Raw genomic sequence first — 25,443 nt, forward strand, 5'->3', positions numbered from 1 at the left:
AATTGCATGCAATGTAAAAAAAAATGATATGGTTACAGCTGAGTATTATAGGCTGGTGTTGTCTTGAAAAAGTGCTCTCTGTTTCTAAAAATATGTCTCTGATGGGCAGGGTGTGAGTGGCTCGATAAAACTGAGCCCTGTTGCTTCTTGCTTATAACTTGATTTCCAACCATAAACATGGCGATTAGAAAATGATGCTGCCAAACTGTACTAGTGGGGGACATGCTGGCAAGGGGGCCCGATTTTCAGGCATGTTTAGGCTTTGAAATTAAATTTGTACAACACAGAATTGGAACTTCTTAGAGCTCAGCCGGTTCTCAGTTGACCCATTGTTAACATTTCTTTAGAGAAAATGGTAACAGTTGTCCTCCTGTGGCAAAAGAACCAGGAGAGTAGAAGATGTAATTCAGATAACGACCTCAGCAATCAAGCTGGAAAAAAAAAATAATCCTTCAGTTGCGGAATTAACAGCTCATAAATGAACTGCACAGTCCTAGTAATATAATAATGGCTTGAAATTACATTCGCACCAGTGACTTGGAGCAGCTCAGCTTTTAAATATCTGTAATAGGAGAGCTCATCGCACTAGAAGACTGATGAAGAAACCCATGCGGAAGAGCTGTGTCCAATGGCTTCTGCTCTCTCTGTCCCCTGTGCCCATGAGACAAGCTTTGAATAGCTTATGGAGGTCCTCGGGAGTGATGGTTTCCATGGCAGGCCCTAAGTGGGGTCAGGTTACCAGTATCACCCTTGGCTGTCCCAAGACAACAGATGGTTAAGTATCTTGCCCAAGGCCACAAGGATTTGAACCTGGGCCCTCTGGTTCCTGGCCTGCTGCTGTAATCATTAGGCTACTCCTCTGACCCCCCCCCCCCCCCCCACTACTGTGAGATCAATGAGAAAATATTCTGCAGCAATTCAACAAACAAACGAGATGTAAATTAAAGTGAGCAGAACTTGTGCACTAATCAGGGAAAGCCTGCAGGACACATGTGCACAAAGATTTTACGGTCAGGATGACGTCACTGCTCGCACGTCTGAAGAAAACAAAAGTGCCGGTACGCATCTGTGCGTGTTATTCTGCGCATAAATATTAGCCTCACAATAATTTCTTGTAATAAGGTTTTTTTGCGAGGCTGATGTACAGAACAACATTCCGGTTCACGCGCAGTTGTGTGCTGGCACGTTCGTTTTCTTTGGACATATGCACAGAGCTGTTACCTTCCCGTTCTGTCTTTTAAAGTTGCAGGTACTTGCTATGACTGCAGGGAGAAAAGGAGAAAAACTGGCAGTAAATCCCAAGAACTGTCAGTATATCCTCTTGAATAAACCTTCTACACTGCCCTAGACCTGGAGGTGAATTTCTTGTGTGCTCATTAAAATCCCCTGTTTACTCCGGTGCATTGCGAAGGAATAACAAATCAAAAAGGTCTCTCTCAGAAAGGGTAAAAAATCAAACACATTTATTGACTGTTGTACAAAAATCGCACCGTAACATGCAAGACTGTCTTCTCCCTTGTTGACCCTGATGAAGCCAAAATTAATGGCAAAACGGGTCCCGTTGGCCTAGGGAGTGTTGCTTGAATAGCGCTGTGTTTTTGACTGAAGACTCTTTAAGACTGAAAGCCGTTATGAAAATTGGTTGTGACATTCTAAATTTTGAATACCATTTAAACATTGATATGGATGTCTTATCTACTTGAGAACCTTGAAGTTTTGTTTCTCTTGAAGTGGTTGCAGAATGGTTCTTTGAATTTTTTGGACTGTTCGATTGGAGTGAATTTTTGAATTTTTGTCCAACAATCAATAAATGTGTTCAATTTTTACTCTTTTCTGAGAGAGACCTTTTTGATTTGTTGTTTGCACTCTATGCATTGTTCTCTCATTTCATCCTACATAAGTACATAAGTAATGCCATACTGGGAAAAGAGCAAGGGTCCATCGAGCCCAGCATCCTGTCCACGACAGCGGTCAATCCAGGCCAAGGGCACCTGGCAAGCTTCCCAAACGTACAAACATTCTATACACGTTATTCCTGGAATTGTGGATTTTTCCCAAGTCTATTTAGTAGCGGTTTATGGACTTGTCCTTTAGGAAACCGTCCAACCCCTTTATAAACTCTGCTAAGCTAACCGCCTTCACCACTTTCTCCGGAAACGAATTCCAGAGTGAAGAAATATTTTCTCCGATTTCTCCGATTTGTTTTAAATTTACTACACTGTAGTTTCATCACTTGCCCCCTAGTCCTAGTATTTTTGGAAAGCGTGAACAGACGCTTCACATCCACCTGTTCCACTCCACTCATTATTTTACATACCTCTATCATGTCTCCCCTCAGCCGTCTCTTCTCCAAGCTGTATAGCCCTAGCCTCCTTAGTCTTTCTTCATAGGGAAGTCGTCCCATCCCCGCTATCATTTTAGTCGCCCTTCGCTGCACCCTTGCCAGTTCTACTATATCTTTCTTGAGATGCGGCGACCAGAATTGAACACAATACTCAAGGTGCGGTCGCACCATGGAGTGATACAACGGCATTATAACATCCTCACACCTGTTTTCCATACCTTTCCTAATAATACCCAACATTCTATTCGCTTTCCTAGCCGCAGCAGCACACTGAGCAGAAGGTTTCTAGCTTTACATAGTAACATAGTAGATGACGGCAGAGAAAGACCTGTACGGTCCATCCGGTCTGCCCAGTCTGTCATCTACGACTCTTGCCTAATATACTCAATCCCCAGGTTCCTCTCAAGGTCACGCTATGACCTGTGGATCCCAGATCCCTGACCTGGTACAGCCTATCATCTATGTTTCACAGCTTCCTCACTTGATGAACTCAGTTGTCTTTGAATCACAACTTTTGTTTTGCTGGGAAGGGCGTTATGAATGATGAAGTCTCAAGGTGTGGAAAGCAGACATCATGTGGATGCCTCACCACCCCAGCGACAGGCAGCTTGAATGAATTTATCTGCTGCACTGCCAGGCACTTGATTCCTTCAGCCCCAAGGAGCACGTCTTTGCAGACAAATAATTTCAAGTGCATCTACAGATCAATCAACCTGTCCACTGCCAATTCTTTGAAAGTTATTTAGTGGCTGAACTGCCAGTCATCTGGACCTATATGTACACTGCTAAATCGGCAAAGAACCGGTGGACGATAGAAGCAGAATAATTCACTGCTGCCTAACCAAAATGGTAAACCAACATCCATATCTCATCTCCCAAAGAGGGAAATCTCCATGACTAATTCTGTGGTTGATAGACATAACGGTTTAATTGGACTGGCGAGGCTCCTGCCTAGTTAAAATCTCGCTGAGTGAGTCGGACACTAATATTCAGCAGCACTTAACCGGGCAGTGTCCTGAATAACACCATTAACTGGCCATCCCTTAACTGGCTATGTTGGAGCCAGTGCCGTAGCAAGGGCGGCTGACACCCGGGGCAGGTCGCCGCTGCGCACCCCCCCGGGTGCAGCACGGCGCACCCCCCCTCGGCACGCGCACCCTCCCCCCTCCGACGCACACCCCCCCCCCCGGAGCGCATTCTTACATGCATTGAGGAGCGGGCGGGAGGGCCGATCCGCTCCCGAGTACACGTCGCTGGGAGCTGCGTCGGCTCTGCTGGTTCCCTGCTCTCTCTGCCCCAGAACAGGAAGTAACCTGTTCCGGGGCAGAGAGAGCAGGGAACCAGCGGAGCCGACACCCCCCCCCCCAGCGGCGTGCACCCGGGGTGGACCGCCGCACCGCCCCCCCTTCCTACGCCACTGGTTGGAACAGGACAGGGGCAGAGTTAGGGAGGAGCAGCAACTTAGCCAGTTAACGGAGATATTCAGTCTGCTAACCGGCTAAGTAAGCACATAAAATTAATCCAGTAAAACAACTGTCAGGGGCCGGCCCAAGGCAAGATGCCGCCTGAGGTGGAGCTAACATGCCCCCCAGGCATTTTACCTCTTCACGGTAACATTCCAAACCTGGCAGGGCAGCGATTCCCATACGCTTCCCTGCCGCCACTGGCCCCCACCTTTTCTCTTTAGTGCAGCTACCTGAGCCTCCGACAAAACAGGAAGTTACTTCAGAGAGGCGGCCGCGGGGAAGAGGCAGGTGTCGCTGCCGTGTTTGGAATGTCACCATGATAAGGTAAAACGCTGCAAAGCTGCCTCTTGAGGTGCCGCTCCTGAAGAGTGCCGCCTGAGGCCCCCGCCTCAGGTGGCCTAATGGTCGGGCCGCCCCTGACAGCTATCCTAACTTTATGCACCGAGTTAACTGGACACTAGTGTGAATCTTGGCTGGTGCATAGTTAGCTTCCAGGTTATTCAAGCTGCACATGCCCTACACAGGAAGCCATGGTCTCCTACAAGTTCCCTTCTTTGCAGCATATGAGAAGGAGCCAGTGAGATGCTAAATCCATGCGGTCAAGAAATGACGACTTCCCTATAATAAACGGAAGTGTGGTGATAACTGGAATAGTCTCCCAATGCAGGTGGAGTAAACAGTGAATATCCTTGGATGCTTGGAAGTGTGGGTACTTTAATTTCTGGTGCACCAATGCCAGGATACACCAGCATTCAATAATGGAACCTGGGTGCCCAGATGCAACATTAGGGTGCCTAAAAGAAGATGCCCACTTATAGAACTGCCCTCATTTTATTTATTTTTGTTACATTTGTAGCCCGCGCTTTCCCACTCATGGCAGGCTCAATGCGGCTTATGTGGGGCAATGGAGGGTTAAGTGACTTGCCCAGAGTCACAAGGAGATGCCTGTGCCTGAAGTGGGAATCAAACTCAGTTCCTCAGGACCAAAGTCCACCACCCTAACCACTAGGCCACTCCTCCACTGTTGCTATTGTTTGAGACTCTACATGGAATGTTGCTATTGCACTAGCAACATTCCATGTAGAAGTCGGCCCTTGCAGATCGCCAATGTGGCCGCGCAGGCTTCTGCTTCTATGAGTCTGACATCCTGCATGTGCAGGACGTCAGACTCACAGAAACAGAAGCCTGCGCAGCCTTCTACATGGAATGTTGCTAGTGGAATAGCAACATTCCATATAGAATCTCCAATAGTAGCAACATTCCATGTAGAATCTCCAATAGTATCTATTTTATTTTTGTTACATTTGTACCCTGCGCTTTCCCACTCATGGCAGGCTCAATGCGGCTTACATGGGGCAATGGAGGGTTAAGTGACTTGCCCAGAGTCACAAGGAGCTGCCTGGGCCTGAAGTGGGAATCGAACTCAGTTCCCCAGGACCAAAGTCCACCACCCTAACCACTAGGCCACTCCTCGTGGCCAGACTTACATCCCATGATATAATGTGTTAGAAGGAGCCCTGGTGCAAGTCATCCGCCCTCAGGACTGTTGTTCCAGTTTGTTTGGCCTACTGTTTTCCTCACAGATATAATAAAAAAAAACATTAGAAATAATATCATAACCAAAGATAAAACGGTGAAAAAATGGCCAACTAAATAAGGGAATGTCCCTTATTTGCCTGGCTGACACCTGGTGGTATGCTCCAATATACCACAAGAGGTTCGACAGCACCACTTTCCAAGATAACAAGCGATGGAGACAGACAGAAGCGGGCAACGCTCCTGCCTCCTCACCCGGAGTGTGCTGGAGAGCTTCAGGGCCCACTTGGGTTGTTTCTGTGCTGCCGCTGGGGCTTGGATATTTTACAGGGAAGGAAGGCTGCAGTAAAGATTCAGCACTAAGCGAAGGTGCAATAAACTGCGCTACTTACTACTACTACTACTACTATTTAGCATTTCTATAGCGCTACAAGGCATACGCAGCGCTGCACAAACAGAGAAGAAAGACAGTCCCTGCTCAAAGAGCTTACAATCTAATAGACAAAAAATAAATAAAGTAATCAAATCAATTAATGTGTACAGGAAGGAGGAGAGGAGGGTAGGTGGAGGCGAGTGGTTACGAGTCAAAAGCAATGTTAAAGAGGTGGGCTTTCAGTCTAGATTTAAAGGTGGCCAAGGATGGGGCAAGACGTAGGGGCTCAGGAAGTTTATTCCAGGCGTAGGGTGCAGCGAGACAGAAGGCGCGAAGTCTGGAGTTGGCAGTAGTGGAGAAGGGAACAGATAAGAAGGATTTATCCATGGAGCGGAGTGCACTTGGAAGCGTAAGGCAATATGTAAGTCATTAGCATAGACTGAAATGCTGACTGCATTAAAGCTTAGGATGGCACTTTATTTGGTTTTTTTCCCACCCACACTAAAACATTTCCATGTAGGGCAGCAGTCATACCCTCGGAAAAAAATAGCTGGGAAACCACCTGCTAAGTGCTAGCACAGTGCACTGTATCAGGCTCTTTAGCGAAGCTGGAGGAATGGACCGATATTGGCAACTAAGATTTAATGCTAAAAAAATGCAGGGTCAAGCACTTGGGATCGCAAGAATCCGAGGTAACGGTACAGTATAGGGGTGAAGTGCTTCAGCATACGAAGGAAGAGCGGGACTTGGGGGTGATTGTGTCTGATGACCTTAAAAGCTTCCAAACAAGTAGAAAAAGAGACGGTCAAAGCCAGAAGGATGCTTGGGTGCATAAAAAGGGGGATGACCAGCAGGGAAAAGGAGGCGATAGTGCCATTGTATAAGTCTCTGGTGAGGCCCCATTTAGAGTACTGTGTGCAGTTCCGGAGACCGCACCTACGAAAAGATGTAAACGGGATGGAGTCGGTCCACAGGGCGACTACAAAATTAGTAAGCGGTCTTGAACGCAAAAAATATAGGGACCGGCTTATGAACCTCAACATGTATACGCTGGGAGAGAGGAGATATGATAGAGACGTTTAAATATCTCGAGAGCATTAATGTGCAGGAAGTGAGCCTTTTTCAACTGAAGGAAAGCTCTGGAACCAGGGGGCATAGGATGAAGTTAAGAGGGAATAGACTCAGGAGTAATCTAAGAAAGTATTATTTCACAGAAAGGGAGGTGGAAGCGTGGACTGTCAGAATTTAAAAAGGCATAGGATAATAATGTGGGATCGCTTAAGGAAGAATTAGGGGTTACAAAGGATGGGCAGACTGGATGGGCCATATGGCCTTTATCTGCCGTCATGTTTCTGCAGTGGCGTTCCTGGGGGGGCTGGCATCCGGGGCGGACCACCGATGCGCCCCGCCCCCCGGGTGCAGGACCCCCCCCCCCCCCCCGATGCAGCACGGACCCCCCCCCCCCCCCCCCCGGCGGAAGTAACCTGTTCCGGGGCAGAGAGAAGAAGCATGGAACAACGGAGGACAGGCGCGCGCGGCACCCCTCCAGCGGCGTGCACCCGGGGCGGACTGCACCCACCGCCCCCCCTAGAACGCCACTGTGTTTCTGTGTTACAGGGTGTCATTGTAAGACTTCTTATAATGGTGAAGCATTCTCTGCCCTTCCAGCCCTGGCAAAACTTTAGAAGCTAATGGTAATGGGTAAAGGAATGTGATTATACCACCTTCCTGTGGTACAAAATGGCTTGGGATAGGGTAGGGGAAGGATGTAGGGCATATTTCAGTACACTCCATAGATGGCCTGAGGTCATAAGAGTCCAGGCTGATGGAAGCTGTAAAAACGTATGTTTTTCAAGAAATCACAAATATTATTCTTTGGGGAAAAGATATGGATGTATCCTGATGTTAATAGACAGACACAGGAAAGGAGAAAGGCTTTCATAGATTTAAGGCAAGAGACACTAGAAATAGGAGCCTCTTTTTATTTAAACTACCCATGTAAATGTGTGATAAAATATGAACAGTTAAAATATATTTTTTTCTTACCAGAACAATTAAAAGCTTTTCTTAGTCAGAAAACATTATGTGAAGCTTAATGTCAAATATAAAGAGCTAAATAATTTCTTTAAATATTTCTTAATTTCTCTCCTGAAAACCCCTCCCTATAATGATGTGGTCTAAAAAGGGCATACCACTTTTTCTTTATAATATTATTGTTACTATCTCATGGAGAAACTTTCTAAGCCCGTATTACCTATTCAAGTATTGTACTTGGTGAAAAAGTTTATAAATCAATAAATAAAATTAAATTTAAAAAAAGAGTCCAGGCTGAAGGCCATCATCTATATATATAAAATCTATCTATATATATACAGTGGGGGAAATAAGTATTTGATCCCTTGCTGATTTTGTAAGTTTGCCCACTGACAAAGACATGAGCAGCCCATAATTGAAGGGTAGGTTATTGGTAACAGTGAGAGATAGCACATCACAAATTAAATCCGGAAAATCACATTGTGGAAAGTATATGAATTTATTTGCATTCTGCAGAGGGAAATAAGTATTTGATCCCCCACCAACCAGTAAGAGATCTGGCCCCTACAGACCAGGTAGATGCTCCAAATCAACTCGTTACCTGCATGACAGACAGCTGTCGGCAATGGTCACCTGTATGAAAGACACCTGTCCACAGACTCAGTGAATCAGTCAGACTCTAACCTCTACAAAATGGCCAAGAGCAAGGAGCTGTCTAAGGATGTCAGGGACAAGATCATACACCTGCACAAGGCTGGAATGGGCTACAAAACCATCAGTAAGACGCTGGGCGAGAAGGAGACAACTGTTGGTGCCATAGTAAGAAAATGGAAGAAGTACAAAATGACTGTCAATCGACAAAGATCTGGGGCTCCACGCAAAATCTCACCTCGTGGGGTATCCTTGATCATGAGGAAGGTTAGAAATCAGCCTACAACTACAAGGGGGGAACTTGTCAATGATCTCAAGGCAGCTGGGACCACTGTCACCACGAAAACCATTGGTAACACATTACGACATAACGGATTGCAATCCTGCAGTGCCCGCAAGGTCCCCCTGCTCCGGAAGGCACATGTGACGGCCCGTCTGAAGTTTGCCAGTGAACACCTGGATGATGCCGAGAGTGATTGGGAGAAGGTGCTGTGGTCAGATGAGACAAAAATTGAGCTCTTTGGCATGAACTCAACTCGCCGTGTTTGGAGGAAGAGAAATGCTGCCTATGACCCAAAGAACACCGTCCCCACTGTCAAGCATGGAGGTGGAAATGTTATGTTTTGGGGGTGTTTCTCTGCTAAGGGCACAGGACTACTTCACCGCATCAATGGGAGAATGGATGGGGCCATGTACCGTACAATTCTGAGTGACAACCTCCTTCCCTCCGCCAGGGCCTTAAAAATGGGTCGTGGCTGGGTCTTCCAGCACGACAATGACCCAAAACATACAGCCAAGGCAACAAAGGAGTGGCTCAGGAAGAAGCACATTAGGGTCATGGAGTGGCCTAGCCAGTCACCAGACCTTAATCCCATTGAAAACTTATGGAGGGAGCTGAAGCTGCGAGTTGCCAAGCGACAGCCCAGAACTCTTAATGATTTAGAGATGATCTGCAAAGAGGAGTGGACCAAAATTCCTCCTGACATGTGTGCAAACCTCATCATCAACTACAGAAGACGTCTGACCGCTGTGCTTGCCAACAAGGGTTTTGCCACCAAGTATTAGGTCTTGTTTGCCAGAGGGATTAAATACTTATTTCCCTCTGCAGAATGCAAATAAATTCATATACTTTCCACAATGTGATTTTCCGGATTTAATTTGTGATGTGCTATCTCTCACTGTTACCAATAACCTACCCTTCAATTATGGGCTGCTCATGTCTTTGTCAGTGGGCAAACTTACAAAATCAGCAAGGGATCAAATACTTATTTCCCCCACTGTAAAAGGCACTTTGAAGCCTCAAGCCGGAAACTTGAGGCGCCCGAGATATCTGGTTTGGCCTGCAGGCTCCAGTCACTGTAGCTCCGCCCTCGCGTCAAAACGCGATGATGTTGAGGGCGGGGCGGCCCTCGCGTCAAAACACGATGACGTTGAGGGCGGGGCGGCCCTCGCAACCACGTCACTGAGGGACGAAGGGACGAAGAGGAGAGGTGTGCAACTCGGAACGGAGGCACGGAGGGGGTGTCTGCAACTCGGGAGGGAGGGAGGACGGGGGGGGGGGATTACCCTGCTAGCGCCCGTTTCATTTTTGCCAGAAACGGGCATTTCTTACTAGTATTTACATTTTGAGCACCAGTTTATAGAGGGGTAAGATAACGGTAGAGGCATGATAACTATAAAATCGGGATCACACATCTGCTTGTTCCTTGGCTTAGATATAGCAATCTGAATACAACTGGCTGTTAATTGCATGATTATGTAAGTTCTTATGTTGTATGTACAGACTTCTATTCCACCTTTAACATACATTACAATTAAAAACACTTCAAACATTAGAAGAAAGTTACAATACATATTTTCTAAAAAGAATACACCAATTTGACAAATTTGAATTGGAATTACTATTCCAAAACCTAACGCTTCCAAAATCAAAAGATCACGTTCTAATAGATTTACAGTTAACATTCTTCATAGATGAGAAATAGAGTAATAATCTTTTCCCCACTTCTTAAATGGGGTCGATTGTTTGGAAGAATTAAAAGTCGACCTATTGTTTCAACGTTTAGCCCATAAAAACTTTTACAGACCAGACATGCAGGTTCCAAAAGAATAAGGCTGTTGTGTTGCTATACAACATGTTGTACGCATTTGATCCTGCACAAAAAAAACATTTGAAATGATTATATTTAGGTACTTTCTCTTTCCTTAGTGGATTCACAATCTAAGTCAGTGATTCCCAAACCTGGTCTGGGAGGCACCCCAGCCAGTCAGGTTTTTAGGATACCCACAATGAATATTCATGAGAGAGATTTGCATGCAGTGGAGGCAGTGCATACCACGGGCGTATCTGCGTGGGGCCACAGGGGCCTGGGCCCCCGCAGATTTCGCCCTGGACCCCCCTACCTTCGACCCTCTCCACCACCCCCTCCCTCCCGCACGCCCGCCACCAACCCGTCGCCGATCTTTGCTGGCGGGGGACCCCAAGCCCCCGCCAGCCGAAGTCCTCTCTTCCGTGCAGGATGCAAGTTGCAACGCTTCCTGTTCTTCTGAGTCTGACGTCCTGCACGTAAAACGTGCAGGACATCAGACTCAGAATTTGGAACTCAGTCTGACGTCCTGCGCGTTGTACGTGCAGGACATCAGACTCAGAAGAACAGGAAGCATTGCAACTTGCAGCCTGCATGGAAGAGAGGACCTCGGCTGGCGGGGGGTTGGGGTCCCCCGCCAGCAAAGGTAAGTGACAGCAGCGGGGGAGGGTTGGTGGCGGCGGGAGGGGGTGGAGAGTGTCATTGGTGGTGGGGGGGGGGGGCTGGCAGTGGCGGGGGGTCCGGAAATGGCAGGGGGGGGATCGGTGGCGCCGGGGGGGGGGGGCTAAAATGTGCCCCCTCCCTCTGGCTCTGGCTCCCCCTACCGCCAGAGTCCAGATACGCCCCTGGTGCATACAAATGTCTCATGAATATTCATTGTGGGTATCCTGAAAACCTGACTGGCTGAGGTGCCTCCCGGACCAGGTTTGGGAACCACTGATCTAAGTTGTTGTTTTTTTGTTTTGTTTTGTTTTTTTTGTACCTGGAGCAATGTAGAGTTACGTGACTTACCCAGAGTCACAAGGAGCTGCAGTGGGAATCAAATCCAGTTCCCCAGTTGCTCAACCTACTGCACTCCTCCACTCTGTGTTTTGGGTTAATTGTAAATGGTTACACAAATGCTTGGTTAGGCCACAATACCATTAGCCCAGTTGCGAAAGGACTAAAGAGCAGGTCACAATTCACAGATCTTGCAAGGGAAAATAAGAATCGTTATTAGTGTAGAAGGTTTAATCCAGAAAAAGTGAATTTTAACAATGGCTGAAATTTGAGAGGTAAAGGATAATTTGGAATCAAAAAGTACACCTAGTCGACTAAAAATAGACTCACTGCACTCCCATTGATTCGCCTGCAATGAACAGGGAAAAATGTAAAGTGCCTGAATGTAACTTGCCTTAAACTAATACTGAAAAAGGCTGTAAGCTCAATCACAATGAATAAATTAATCCTTTTTCCTTTCTAGAGATCCATGGTGTCTCACATTCTGCCAAACCTAACTTCATCTGATTTTGTCATAATCAAGACCATACCCTCTCCAAAAAAAACTATTTAACCGATCCTTCGCTTCCCTCTGATCCACATTCATGTTCAAAGACACTTAAGTGGAAGCAGCCAAAGAATGACTTTAAATCCAAATGTGTCGATAACAGATGCTAATGGAGCAAGACAGATGTTGAAAAGAGCTGGGCAGAGGATGAAGCCCTAGGGAACTCCAAAAGGTGATGGTTTTATGGAACAACCTGATTTAAGGGGTCTTTTATTAAAATCCAGCAAGGGTTTGCAGTTACCGTGCAAATTACCATGCACTGTAGCAAAGCCTTAATTGCTGAGGGGATTGCCAGCTTCAGCGCATGCAGCTAACACAGAGAAAATACTTGTGACGTGGTCACTGCACTGCTGGTAATGCAGATGTACTTAATAAATGTCACCTACTGAAGTGGTGTTAATTGATTTGCATTATCTGCTGCCTTAACAGCTGATGCATGAGCCTGCAAAATATGTGGGTAAATGTGGGGTATAAATGTGATAAATAGAATAAAATAAATAAAATACTGTGCATTAAGGATTAGATTCAGTAAATGGCGCCCAATTTGAGAGCCAAAATAATATCCACACTGCGCGCTATTTTATACATGGTGCTCCAAGTTCAACGCTGTTTATAAAATAGCACCTAGAGCCCGGAAGCATAGCCAGGTTCAGGGTGCGGGGGGGGGAGGAGGGGGGAGGAAACAGCAGACTGCTGACGGTGATGGCGCTTAATTTAAACATGACGGATTGTGTCAAAAATAGGCACCAGTGACATGTGACATCCTTTTGGAGTTGAATGGGTAGATATGAAGCGTCTGTTCACGCTTTCCAAAAATACTAGGACTAGGGGGCATGCGATGAAGCTACAATGTAGTAAATTTAAAACGAATTGGAGAAAATGTTTCTTCACTCAACATGTAATTAAACTCTGGAATTCATTGCCAGAGAATGTGGTAAAGGTGGTTAGCTTAGCGGAGTTTTAAAAAAGGTTTGGACGGCTTCCTAAAGGAAAAGTCCATGGACTTGGGGAAAATCCACTATTTCTGGAGTAAGCAGTATAAAAAGTTTTGTACTTTTTTGGGGATCTTGCCAGGTATTTGTGACCTGGATTGGCCACTGTTGGAAACAGATTGCTGGGCTTGATGGACCTTTGCTCTTTCCCAGTATGGCAATACTTATGTACCTATCTATGCCTCTACTAGAGCCGATTTCTGCGTGAATTTTTGGGTGCCAGGATTTACACCAACTGAAAACCTGGTGTAAAATCTTGAAGCGTACGTTGGGCGCAGATCCCCTGAAATCTATAATGCTGCACGCGTCTTTAGTGAACGCCTCAAAGCCGCCCACGCCCCTCCCATGGCCACACCCTCTTTTGAGTTGTGTGCTAAAAGATCTGCATGTGGATCTTTAGAGAATAGCGCTTAGCACGATGCGCACAGGAATCCTAACTGGAGCCAATTAACTTAAATAATTAATTGTTAGTGCCCAATTATTGCTAGTTATCAGCTCATTACTCAATTAAAATGCATGCGCAATTTGGACACACAATTTTGGGTACCATATATAGAATCCAGGGGTAAGTGTAAGGTGCTGTCTCCGCCCAGTCTGTGCCCCTTCTAAATTATGCAGTTAATGCAATAATTAGCACAGGCTAGATGTCATGCCGCACCATTAACTCTTAATATAGAAATGTGCTAACAGTGCACGTGAATTCCTGAGTTAACTACATTAAACTGTTTAGTAAAACTCTAATGTTCTTGACTACAAATAATCTGTACTCTAGAAATGATTTAAACCACCTGTGTACCAGTTCTTCAAATCTGGAGTGGCGGAGTGACCTAGTGGTTAGAGCAGTGGTCTTGCAATCCAGAGGTGACAGGTTCAAATCCCGCTGCTGCTCCTTGTGATCTTGGGCAAGTCACTTAACCCTCCGTTGCCTCAGGTACAAACTTAGATTGTGAGCCTTCAAACTACCTAGTGTACCTGAACTTAACTCATTTTGAGCTACTACTGGAAAAGGTGTGAGCAAAATCTAAATAAATAAATATTTGTGATTCTACATGGAATGTTGCTATTATTTGAGATTCTGTTGCTACTATTTGAGATTCTACATGGAATGTTGCTATAGTGGAGGAGTGGCCTAGTGGTTAGAGCACTGGCCTTGCAATCCAGAGGTGGCCAGTTCAAATCCCACTGCTGCTCCTTGTGATCTTGGGCACGTCACTTAACCCTCCATTGCCTCAGGTACAAACTTAGATTGTGAGCCCTCCTGGGACAGAGAAATATCCAGAGTACCTGAATGTAACTCACTTTGAGGTACTACTGAAAAAGGTGTGAGCAAAATCTAAATAAATATTGAAGATTCTACATGGAATGTTGCTATTATTGGTGATTCTACATGGAATGTTAATGTTGCTATTCCAACTAGCAACATTCCATGTAGAAGCCTGCCCTTGCAGATCAGCAACACGGCCGCGCAGGCTTCTGTTTCTGTGAGTCTGACGTCCTGCACGTATGTGCAGGACGTCAGACTCACAGAAATAGAAGCCTGCGCAGCTGCATTGGTACAAACTTAGATTGTGAGCCCTCCTGGGACAGAGAAATATCCAGAGTACCTGAATGTAACTCACCTTGAACTACTACTGGAAAAAGGTGTGAGCAAAATCTAAATAAATAAATCCTACTGCACATAAATGATGGAGGAGGATATCATGAACCAACACATCAATGGCTGTTGTAAGATCCACAAACACCACTAGGCAATTAGAAAGGTGTAACACTACAGTGTCCCAAACTGGAGGATCCAAGATGGCGTCGAGGGAGGATGTACGTTAGTTGAGTTCCCGTTTTACACCAGAATACCTGAAGAAGTAGGCGCGCTCCCCAGAGAATGGGGAAGAAGAAAGGCAAAGCCGTGGTGTTGACCTCCTCGAACACGGCTGGGGTTCCCACCACTTCTCAGTCTACTTTGGAGAGATTCGGGGTCATAACGTCGGGGATATCGGTTCCTGCTTTGGGGAACAGCAAGGCTTTAATGCCGAATCTTAGTGGAGAGGGAGTGACTTTGAGTTCCCCTGTTGGCATGACCTCTCCAAGACCCGGAAACAGAAATGCTTCGCTATGGAGGTCGACAGTGGAAACACCCAAAGTGGGTTAGGATTTTCACGCGATCCGAGGAGGTCCTGGCGCAGCATTGACTCCGGATAATAAACCAACTGGGGGATTGGAGAGTGAGCTCTTCCCCCCGAAGATATCTGGAGCAGTTTCTGTAGAGAAATTGGACCTGGTGAAGCCAAACAATGTCACAATGGACGCACTATGGGAAGTGCTGCAGAATGTGAATAACTCTCTTCTTCAGATGTCAAAAATTTTTTAGGAATAAATATGTGATTATATCAATACTTATCTAACAAAGTGGAAGTCCAAGATAAAAAAATAAAGACTTTGATTTTGGAAATCGTTTCTCTACGAAAATCAGTTAATCTGGTAATGAAAGACAATCCTTGCTCAAAGCCCACCTCTTCAATGTTGCTTTCGGCACCTAACCTTTATACCTTTCAGGAAATCTAGACTGCCCCTATTTGACTGACTGTACATTTGTCCTTTAGATTGTAAGCTCCTTTGAGCAGGGACTGTCCTTCTATGTTAAATTGTACAGCGCTGCGTAACCCTAGTAGCGCTTTAGAAATGTCAAGTAGTAGTAGTAGTAGTAGTGTTTCAGTACTCTGATTAGCAGAGACATCAGATTAATAACCATTAATAACAGAATCATCTTCCAGATGGAGACTTAGCTTGTGGGCACTAACTTGTCTATTACCTTACCTAGGAAAGGATGGTTAGCAAAGGCATGATAGTGGTGAACATCATCAGTGGCCAAATTTCCCTCCTTCCACTAGTTATAGTAATTCTAGGGAAACTCCCTCAGTAAGAGATGTTTGTATAATAAGTAGTAAGTGAGGCAGTAGATTCCCTCTCACCGTTTTACCCAGAAAGAAGGAATTGAGTCTTTAGGAGAAATAGTGACCACTGTGTTCCATTAAAACAGGGCAAAAACGGATTCCCAGAGAGTAGTAACTGACTGAGCTAGATGAAAAAAGAGAAAGGAGGAATTTACTAGACCCCAAAACACCTGTTCTTGCTGGCATGTGCAATTTAAGATTTACAAGTCCTTGTGTAATGAAGCACCTCTAAGCATTGCACCATCATTACGGATTTGTAGGCCATCTCGTCATTTGCGATTGATGAATAACGGATTACTTCAGGTGCATTACACAGCTTCTCGTTCTAGAATTTTTTCAGTAGCAGGTCCTGAATTACGGAACTCTCTTCCTCAGGAACTGAGAGCAACTGCACCATAGTTAGGGTTGGGTTTTTTGTTTTTTTAAGTTTAAAGCTTATTTTATTTAAACAAGGTTTTGCTAAGTAGGGTGATGAACACTGGGTACTGTTTTAAAGTCTATGCAAAGGCACTCAGAACTGCATGTTATAATTGATTAATGTTGTATTTTTTAAAATCTTTTATTGTAAACAATTACAAGAAACACAGAACAATAAGTGTAGAACAAAAATCCCCAGATCCCCTATGCTATATGTTTTTATGTTGATTTTATTATAAACAAGTAAAAAAGGCCCGTTTCTGACACAAATGAAACGGGTGCTAGCAAGGTTTTCCTCGGAGTGTGTATGTTTGAGAGAGTGTATGTGAGAGTGACTGTGTGTGAGAGAGAGAGAGTGAATGTGCGAGTGTGTGTGTGTGTGAGAGAGAGAGAGTGAGTCTGGGTGTGCGTGTGTGTGTGTGAAAATGAGAGTGTGTGCAAGTGCGTATGTGAGACAGTGTGAGAGAGAGAGTGTGTGTTTCACACAGATACAGTGTGTGCGAGAGAGAGAGTGTGTGTGAGACACAGACTCTCTGTGAGACTGAGTGTATGAGACCAAGAGAGTGTGTGAGTGACTGTGTGACACGTAGAAAGTGAATGTGATACAGTGTGAGACATAGAGTGTGTGAGAGACAGTGTGTGAGAGTGAGAGAGAGAAAGACATTGACTGTGTGAGAGAGAGAGAGAGAGTGTGTGTGTGTGTGTGTGTGTGACAGAGATACCTCCCCCCCCCCCCCCTCTCTGGTGTCAGGCCCCCCCTCCCTCCCTTCCTCTCTCTGGTGTCTGAGCGTTACTGTGCAGGACGCTGAGCTCTGGCTGTGCTTCAAGGAACTGACCAATCCTATTTAATAGAATGCACCTCCAACATTCTGAAGCTGAGAAACCTCATGTGGTTGGTCACTTCTGCTTGTGACGAACCAGGAAGTACGTGATGTCAATTCAGGAGATGGATACAGAGAGCAGGAATGCCTCAGCCATGCAGTCAGCTTCAGAATGTTGGAGGTGCATTTTATTATATAGGATGTTATTTGTAACCTACCTAGACTTTTGGATAATGTGGATAAGTAAACCAGTGAAGACAATCACACCATGGCACTGCCCACCCTGTCTCCCTTTGTACACCCACCCCATGTTCTGCTTTCCTTATATAGATTGCTTTAAGGCAAAATTTTCATTGTAGATGATTCACTTATTAGTTCAGGGGTTCTTAATCAGTGGTGCACATACTCCCAAGGGGTGCAGGAAGAGGCCAAACGTGTGCAGCGAAGTCTTGAAATCTAATATGTATCATTCGTAAACAGTCATTTTATTCAATAACATCTCTCTATATAATAATTGCTCAATCTGCGTCCCTGGATGGCTGGCTGGCTTGGTTCGTAACCATATGCTAATGAGCTTACATCACCTCGCCTCCAGCGTTCCCTTCCCTCTCAGTGTCCCGCCCTCGTGGAAATACAACATGGCATCAGAGGAGGGCTTCACATCTACCCGTTCAACTCCACTCGTTATTTTATAGACCTCTATCATATCTCCCCTCAGCTGCCTTTTCTCCACCTTTGTAAAAGGGCCCCTAAGTAAACGGTTGATTTCTTTACCATTTTTATCAAATAAATATTTTTCCCCTCAATCCTACTTACAACCCTCCTGGTTCACTTCCTTCTTACCGGTTTTGCAAGTGTATTCTACAGTCAGAAGAGTAGTTCAAAAATCCCTTCATAAGCCAGGATCTGACCACCAAGATGTCAGTAACTCATGGTAGCTGGACAAACCTGCAGAATCTAGAAGTGTCTAAGCAGACTGAGGTAGAAACCAGTAATCTGTGCCTATTCACACAAAAGGCTAATCAGCAACATCCAGAGTTCTTATTATATATATTACGGCCCACGTATGATATCCCACTTATAACCCACCTTGGCCTTCATATCCACAATTCTTAAAACATCATGTTTAATGATGCACAAGTAAAGTTGTCCTTCCCTCAGTTTTATCCCACCTAGTTCTGCCCTTGCTGTCTGAACTCAAAGCCTCATTTGTTTTCATTATGCATTGTGCTGTCTATCTTGACTAAAACCATAAGCTCCAAGGAGAAAAGACTGTCCATAAATGTCTGGAAACTGTATAAATCATGGAAATAATGTGACATCAAAAGCTGAATAGAACAAAGTTATGCCACATGTCAGATTTGAAAAGCTGCATAGCATGATGGGATTTGTTTTCTTGTCTGCGCAATAGATTATATATAAAGCTATATATATGCTGGTTGTAAACAAAAAGTAAGCCCCCAATATTCAGCTGCAGAGGTCAGTGTTTGATTTTTTATATGCTGGCCGCTGTGGGTTTCTTTATACCCCGATATTGACCACTGATATTTGGATAACAGCTGGCACTCTATCCAACTGTAGCTTGGCCACCGCCATGTATCCAGGTGTTGGCGATATTCAGACTAGTACCCGGATAACTAAAGTGCGCTAAAATTTGCAGTTAACACGTTTAAATGTGAGATTTAGCGAAGGGTAGCTGCAAATTTTATGCAGCACTTTTTGAGACCTTTCCCGTTCTTTTTCTTTTTTTGCAGAGTATGCATTAATGCTTCGCATTACCTGCCAAATGTATTTTATCTATATTAATAATTCTCACCTCAAACATTCTGAAGCTCACTCTGTGGCAGGGAAACCCTGGAGCCCTGCACTTAGGCTGTCACTCACTGTCACTCAGGTACCACTCACTCTCACTGATAGACCCACCCACAGCCACGCCCCTTCCGCACATAATTTGCTACCTCAACGTTCTAATGAAGCTGCAACTTCCGGTTTGTGAGGTGCCAGAGATTGGAATTTAGCCTCATTACTGTTTGCCCCATGATGAAGTCTAGGGCGGAGCTATGACACTTGACCAATCGCATCGCTCCGCCCTCGACGTCATCACGTTTGACACGAGGGCGGGGCATACATTGATCTACTACGCGAGGACGAATGGAGGGAGTGAGCCAGGCAGGCTGTAGGTCACAGGCAGCGAGGGAGCCAGCCAGCCACTCTCTACGTCGCAGGACGGGGCGCCGGCCGGGGCGGGGCGCCCATGACCACCCTGAAGCACGGAGGGTAAGTCCATCAACAAGGGGAGGGGGATGGGAACGAAAGCGCCTTGCTAGCGCCCGTTTCATTGGCCTCAGAAATGGGCCTTTCTTACTAGTTTATTTATAACATTCATAACCCACTCAATCCACAATGTTCTTGGCAGCTTACAAAAAAAAATACAGTCAAAATGATATAACACAATCAAAAACAAAACAGTGACACATCATCATATCAAAATCTCCTCATACTAAACAACGCTTACTGCCTCCTAATCATAGTGCACTAAGAACATAAGAGTAGCCATACTGGGTCAGACCAATGGTTCATCTAGCCCAGTATCCCGTTTCCAAACAGTGGTCAAGCTAGGTCACAAGTACCTGGCAGAAACTCAAATAGTAGCAATAGTCCATGCTAACAATCCTGGGACAAGCAGCTGCCTCCCCATGTCTGTCTCAATAGCAAAACTATGGGCTTTTCCTCCAGGAACGTGTCCAAACATTTTTTTAAACCCAGATACTCTAACCACTGTTGCCACATCCTCCAGCAAAGAGTTCCAGAGCTTAACTATTCATTGAGTGAAAAAATAGTTCCTCCTATTTATTTTAAATGCATTTCTGTGTAACTTCCTCGAGTGTCCCCTAGTCTTTGTACTTTTGGAACAAGTACAAAATTGATTTACTGCTACTTGTTCTATACCACTCAGGATTTTGTAGACCTCAATCATATCTCCCCTCAGCCATCTCTTTTCCAAGCTGAAGAGCCCTAACCTCTTTAGCCTTTCCTCATACGAGAGGAGTTCCATCCCCTTTATCATTTTGGTCACTCTTCTTTGAACCTTTTCTAATTCCGGTATATCGGTTTTGAGATACATCGACCAGAACTGAATGCAGTACTCAAGGTGTGGTCGCACCATGGAGCCATGCAAAGGCATTATAGTATTTTCGGTCTTATTCACCATCCCTTTCCTAATAATTCCTAGCATCCTGTTTGCTTTTTTGGCCGCCTCCACACACTGAGCAGAAGATCTCAGCGTATTATCTACAACGACACCTAGATCTTTTTCCTAAGTGCTGACCCCCCCAAGGTGGACCCTAGCATCAGGTAACTTCCACACCCACTCTCTGCCCATGACACACCCTGAGATAGAAATATTCTTAAAAATTCAATAATGTGCAGTTTAGAGCGTATAGACAGGGAAAATACTGCAAGACGCTTAAAAAAATTTGCGAGGAAGTTTGGTTCTGTGCATTGACTGCGTGTTAAGTGCTTAATACACTTTACTATAAGGACCTCAAAGTTAGGACACACTTATTGTTATCCTAAAGGTATCCACATAATTAACTGGTTAGTATCATGTACATTGCCGCTAACTGGTGGGCAGATGATCAAAAGCCCCGCACTGTTCCACACAGCGCTCTAAAAATAATGCTGGAGCAACGCGAGGCTTTTCCACCCCTATGATCAGAGATAACAGCATGCAAATTTAAGCACGCCATTCTCTGATCATGGGGTAGGGCTCAGGCACAATCCTCCTGCACTTGTTTGACAGGTCCGGGCTGTCAAAAGCCCAGACCTGTCAAACACAGGGGCTGGAGGTCCATGGGACCACCAGACCCCAACTACCCCCTCCCCTGCTGGGGGGGGGGGTCGGGTCAGGGTTCCTGCGGGAGGGCTGCTGCATTGGGGGAATGAGGACTGCTAGAATGAAAATGCATGCTGGACAGGGCTCACCATTCCTCCCCAATGGTCTGCAAACCCTCCCCCCCCCCCCCCCCAATGTCATTCACCATCTCATAACAATGTCTTTCTACAACTCACTCCTTAAACACACCTCTTGGGCCGGATCTCCATCCACCTACACACATACCTCTGGAGAGTTCATGTACGTTCCAGCTCTTAGCAATACCCATTTCAATGGGGTATTACATGTTTTTTAACTAGTTTTCGGGATTTAACCCTCCCTTTTTCAGATTCAGTCGAAATAACCTTGCCAGAATCATTTCCTCTAACCTGCTCATTCTATTTAGACCTATCATGAAAAAAAAACACACACACACACACTGGCATAATTTCAGCCCATTATGTGTCACTCAAAATATTTGATACACCACCTTTAAAAATGTTTAAGTAAAGAGTTATAAAAAGCAACAGCAAATAACTCTTGTTCTAAGCTAAGCTTGTAGGGATGTTTTTTTGGTCACAGCAAGGCATATTAAATGGCAAATCTCTCTCACTCTAATGGGCTCCGGATCTGAAGATATGCACAGTCAGCCGATGTTGCAATCCTTCTCCACAAGATCAAAGCAATTTAAAATAAAAAATGAGCTTCAACCTGCTAGGGCTGTGGATGAGATGAAAACACTAAAGTTCTTCCGCTGATGACCTTCCTGTGAATTCACACACAGACTTTGTGGGCAGCCTGGCAGCCAGTAGGCCTAGAAAAAGTCATACTATCAAGAGAAAAACAGAAGGGGCAAAAAGAAGGCAATTCTAGAAATTGGTGCTTAGACCTATGTAGCGCTTCTGCATGTCTAGGTGCCAGTAATTGGTAGATACACACAAATGTGCATTAGGAACTATTCTATAAAGTGGCAAGAGCTATAGCACCTAACCGCGGGGGGCATATACATGGGCAGAACATGGGTGGGCCATGGGAATGTCTTCACGTGACGCACATAACTTACAGAATACTATCAGTTATGCACATCACTTGACTCATGCAGGTGGACCCATTTATTACACCTGTCATTGACATGGTGTAAACAATCATGCTGAAACTTAGGTGTACCCGTGCCATAAGAACATATGAATAGCCATACTGGGCAGACCAATGGTCCATCTAGCCCAGCATCCTGTTTCCAACAATGGCCAATCCAGGTCACAAGTTCCTGGCAGAAACCCAAATAGTAGCAACATTCCACGCCACCAATCCCAGGCTTCTCCCAAGTCTGTCTCAATAGCAGACTATGACTTTTCCTCCAGGAATGCATCCAAAACTTTAATAAACCTGGATATGGTAATCACTGTTACCACATCCTCTGGCAACGAGTTCCAGAGCTTAACTATTCATTGAGTGAAAAAAATATTGCCTCCTATTTGTTTTAAAAAGTGTTTCCATGCGACTTCACTGAGTGTCCCCTAGTCTTTGTACTTTTGGAAAAAGAAAACATTGAATCACTTCTACTCATTCTACACCATTCAGGATTTTGTAGACCTCAATCATATCCCCCCTCAACCGTCTCTTTTCCATGCTGAAGAACTCTAACTTCTTTAGCCTTTTCCTCATATGAGAGGAGATCATCCCATTTATCATTTTGGTCGCTCTTCTTTGAACCTTTTCTAATTCCGCTATTTCTTTTCTGATATACAGCAACCTCAAGGTGAGGTCGCACCATGGAGCGATACAGAGGCGTTATAATACTCTTGGTCTTATTTTGCATCCCTTTCCTAATAATTCCTAGCATCCTGTCTACGATTTTGGCTGCCACCGCACATTGACCAGAAGATTTCAGCATACAGTCTACATTGCCGCCTAGATCTTTTTCCTGGGTGCTGACTCCTAAGGTGGACCCCAGCATCAGGTAACGATGATTCAGATTATTCTTCCCAATGTGCAATTTACACAACATTCTATAATGGCGTCTTGCCACACTGATGCAGTTACACAATTGGCGCCGAACGCTCAGCATCAGAGCACCTAAACAGAGGTGCCAATTTATAGAATTGCCATCAAAGTTGTCCGTGAAACCTAGCTCATATGCAGAGATGCCTACCAAAGACCTTTCAAAATATGGGTAAATTGATATTCCCAAGTCTCTACTGTTACATCTGATTTCTTCTTGAATTCATGCAGGCAAGGAGGGCTGTGCCTAAGGAAGAGATGTTTTAATCCTTGTCGTGGCCAGAGAATGCGGTAAAGGCGGTTAGCAGAGTTTTAAAAAGGTTTGGACGGCTTCCTAAAGGAAAAGTCCATAGACCATTATTAAATTGGACTTGGGGGGGAATTCCCCTATTTCTGGTATAAGCAGCATAAAATGTTTTATACTTTTTGGGGGATCTTGCCAGGTATTTGTGACCTGGATTGGCCACTGTTGGAAACAGGATGCTGGGCTTGATGGACCTTTGGTCTTTCCCAGTATGGCAGTACTTATGTGGCAATAATGTGTATATCAGCAGGCAAGCTCCTCCGTGCATCTCCATCGTGTCCTTTAGCAACACCTATCATAAACTTCTGCTTCAACCCTAATGTTAACCGCTGCGCTCTACCATACAGCTGAGACGTGGAGACGAGGTGATTAGGAATAAGGCCAGGATCACAAGTCTCAAATGCAGTGAGCAACTGAGGCAGGTCTCCAGAGACGGAAAAGGTATCTTGTGCATGGAGTGACTATGCCACCTAGCCCCTAATCTTAGCATTTTATGCTTCCTTTGTAGCTCTCGCTTTGCCAGGGTAGACTAGAGACAGTTCCCCATTTACGCTGAAAGGCTGAAGCAAAGCTACTCTGGTAACAATCAATCTCCAAGTCATCCCTGCCCTTTCTGCCAGAAGCCAGTGCGTGTCACTGTTCATCAAAGGGGAACCACTCTTAGAAAGCAGCAAAGCGATAATTGGAGGTGAGGAAAAAATTGTATTCTGCATGCACACGGGGAGGGGGGTCATCCTATATTATTTGCTGGGGGCATGGGGGCCTTATTCAATAAAGGACTGTTCCTATGTTATGTCTTTAGGCAAATATTTAATGAGAAGAGTCAAAATGTCAAAGGCAAAGAGTAAATAATCCAACTATAATGTCAACTTCATTGCACACAAACAGCCAATGTTCAGCTACAGGTACTCAGGTATAAAACCAGAAAAGTGAGTTCAGAGACAAATGAACACAAGATCCTCCAGCTCCATCAGTAGATGTGACCCATAAGCCAGCCTGAAGGGTGCTCTGGGCGCAAATGCCATGTCAGTTCTGTGTGTGTACCAGCTGCTCCACAGCTCACAGTTCCAAGTCATGAATGAATGGGCATCTTACAGTAACTAGAAAAAAAGAAAACCTTTCGTACATTTCAAAGAAAATTTAAAAAAAATGGAAAAGGCGCTTTTCGTAGCCAGGAATTATATACCAAAGCCAGTTAATATGTAAGAAAGAAGGGGGGGAAATCGTTTTGCACATTTCTGCACGGAACAGACAGCAAACAGTTCCAGTTCGATCAATTGTCTGCCCACAGCAACAAACCATTTCAATTAAGAGCACCGCTAACTCTGGATACACAATCGACCGATCAGATCATCAGACAATTACATTGGACTTTCAGCGCTGCAAATCGAGAGGCGAATCCTAGCTCATTCCTTGCATTGACAAAGCATGGGAGCCCTTCACTTCACCCCCCCTCTCTCATCCCCAGCCTGCAAGGTGATGGCAGTGCGTCCCCGGCCCCCGTTACCTGTTCTGAAGAAGGCATCCACCTCGGCATCGTTGGCGCCTTCTTCGGCTCCTTCGGCCGAATTCATGCTTCCTAGTTCGGGGAGTCGTCGGCGGTGGAGACGCTGCTCCGGCGATGACGGCTGATAATATCCAGGGAAAGCGAGCGGCGGCCGCGGCTTCTCCTTCTCAGGCAAATCCAGGCAGGCGCCCCGGCTTCATCGCCGCCCTTCAAACCGGCCGGCTGCAGCCGATCGCTCGCCAGTCGGGGTGGCGTTGAGATTTTTTTTTTTTTTTATTCCCTGCTGCCCTCTCCGGGCTCCAGAAAGCAAGCCTCTCCTCCCCCCACCCCCCTCCTCGCCCGCCCACACACACCCTACACCCCAGCACCTCCGTACCCCTGCCGTCTGCTGCTGCCTGCCTCCTCCTTCCCTCTATTGTTCAGCCCCGCTCCCCTCCTTTTCCTCCTCCTCCTCCTCTCTCTCCGCTTCCTTTCAATGCCCCTGCGCGCATGTGACTCTCTTCGCCCAGATGACAGCTCCAGCCCTGCAAGCGGGCAGCCCG

The 25,443-nt window shown here is 45.5% G+C and overlaps 1 protein-coding gene across 1 annotated transcript in view; it reads right to left on the minus strand.

Moving 5' to 3' along the window:
* Positions 1 to 25,141, minus strand: part of KALRN (kalirin RhoGEF kinase) — a 1,371,746-nt gene extending 1,346,605 nt beyond the window's left edge. Inside the window, exon 1 of the mRNA XM_030208706.1 lies at positions 24,902 to 25,141. Within this exon, the coding sequence (XP_030064566.1) occupies positions 24,902 to 24,968 (67 nt within the window). The 5' untranslated portion in view covers positions 24,969 to 25,141. The remainder of the gene's footprint in view (positions 1 to 24,901) is intronic.
* Between the last annotated feature and the right edge of the window lie 302 nt (positions 25,142 to 25,443).

This window comes from Microcaecilia unicolor, chromosome 7 (assembly GCF_901765095.1).
Source record: "Microcaecilia unicolor chromosome 7, aMicUni1.1, whole genome shotgun sequence".
Taxonomy (NCBI): domain Eukaryota; kingdom Metazoa; phylum Chordata; class Amphibia; order Gymnophiona; family Siphonopidae; genus Microcaecilia; species Microcaecilia unicolor.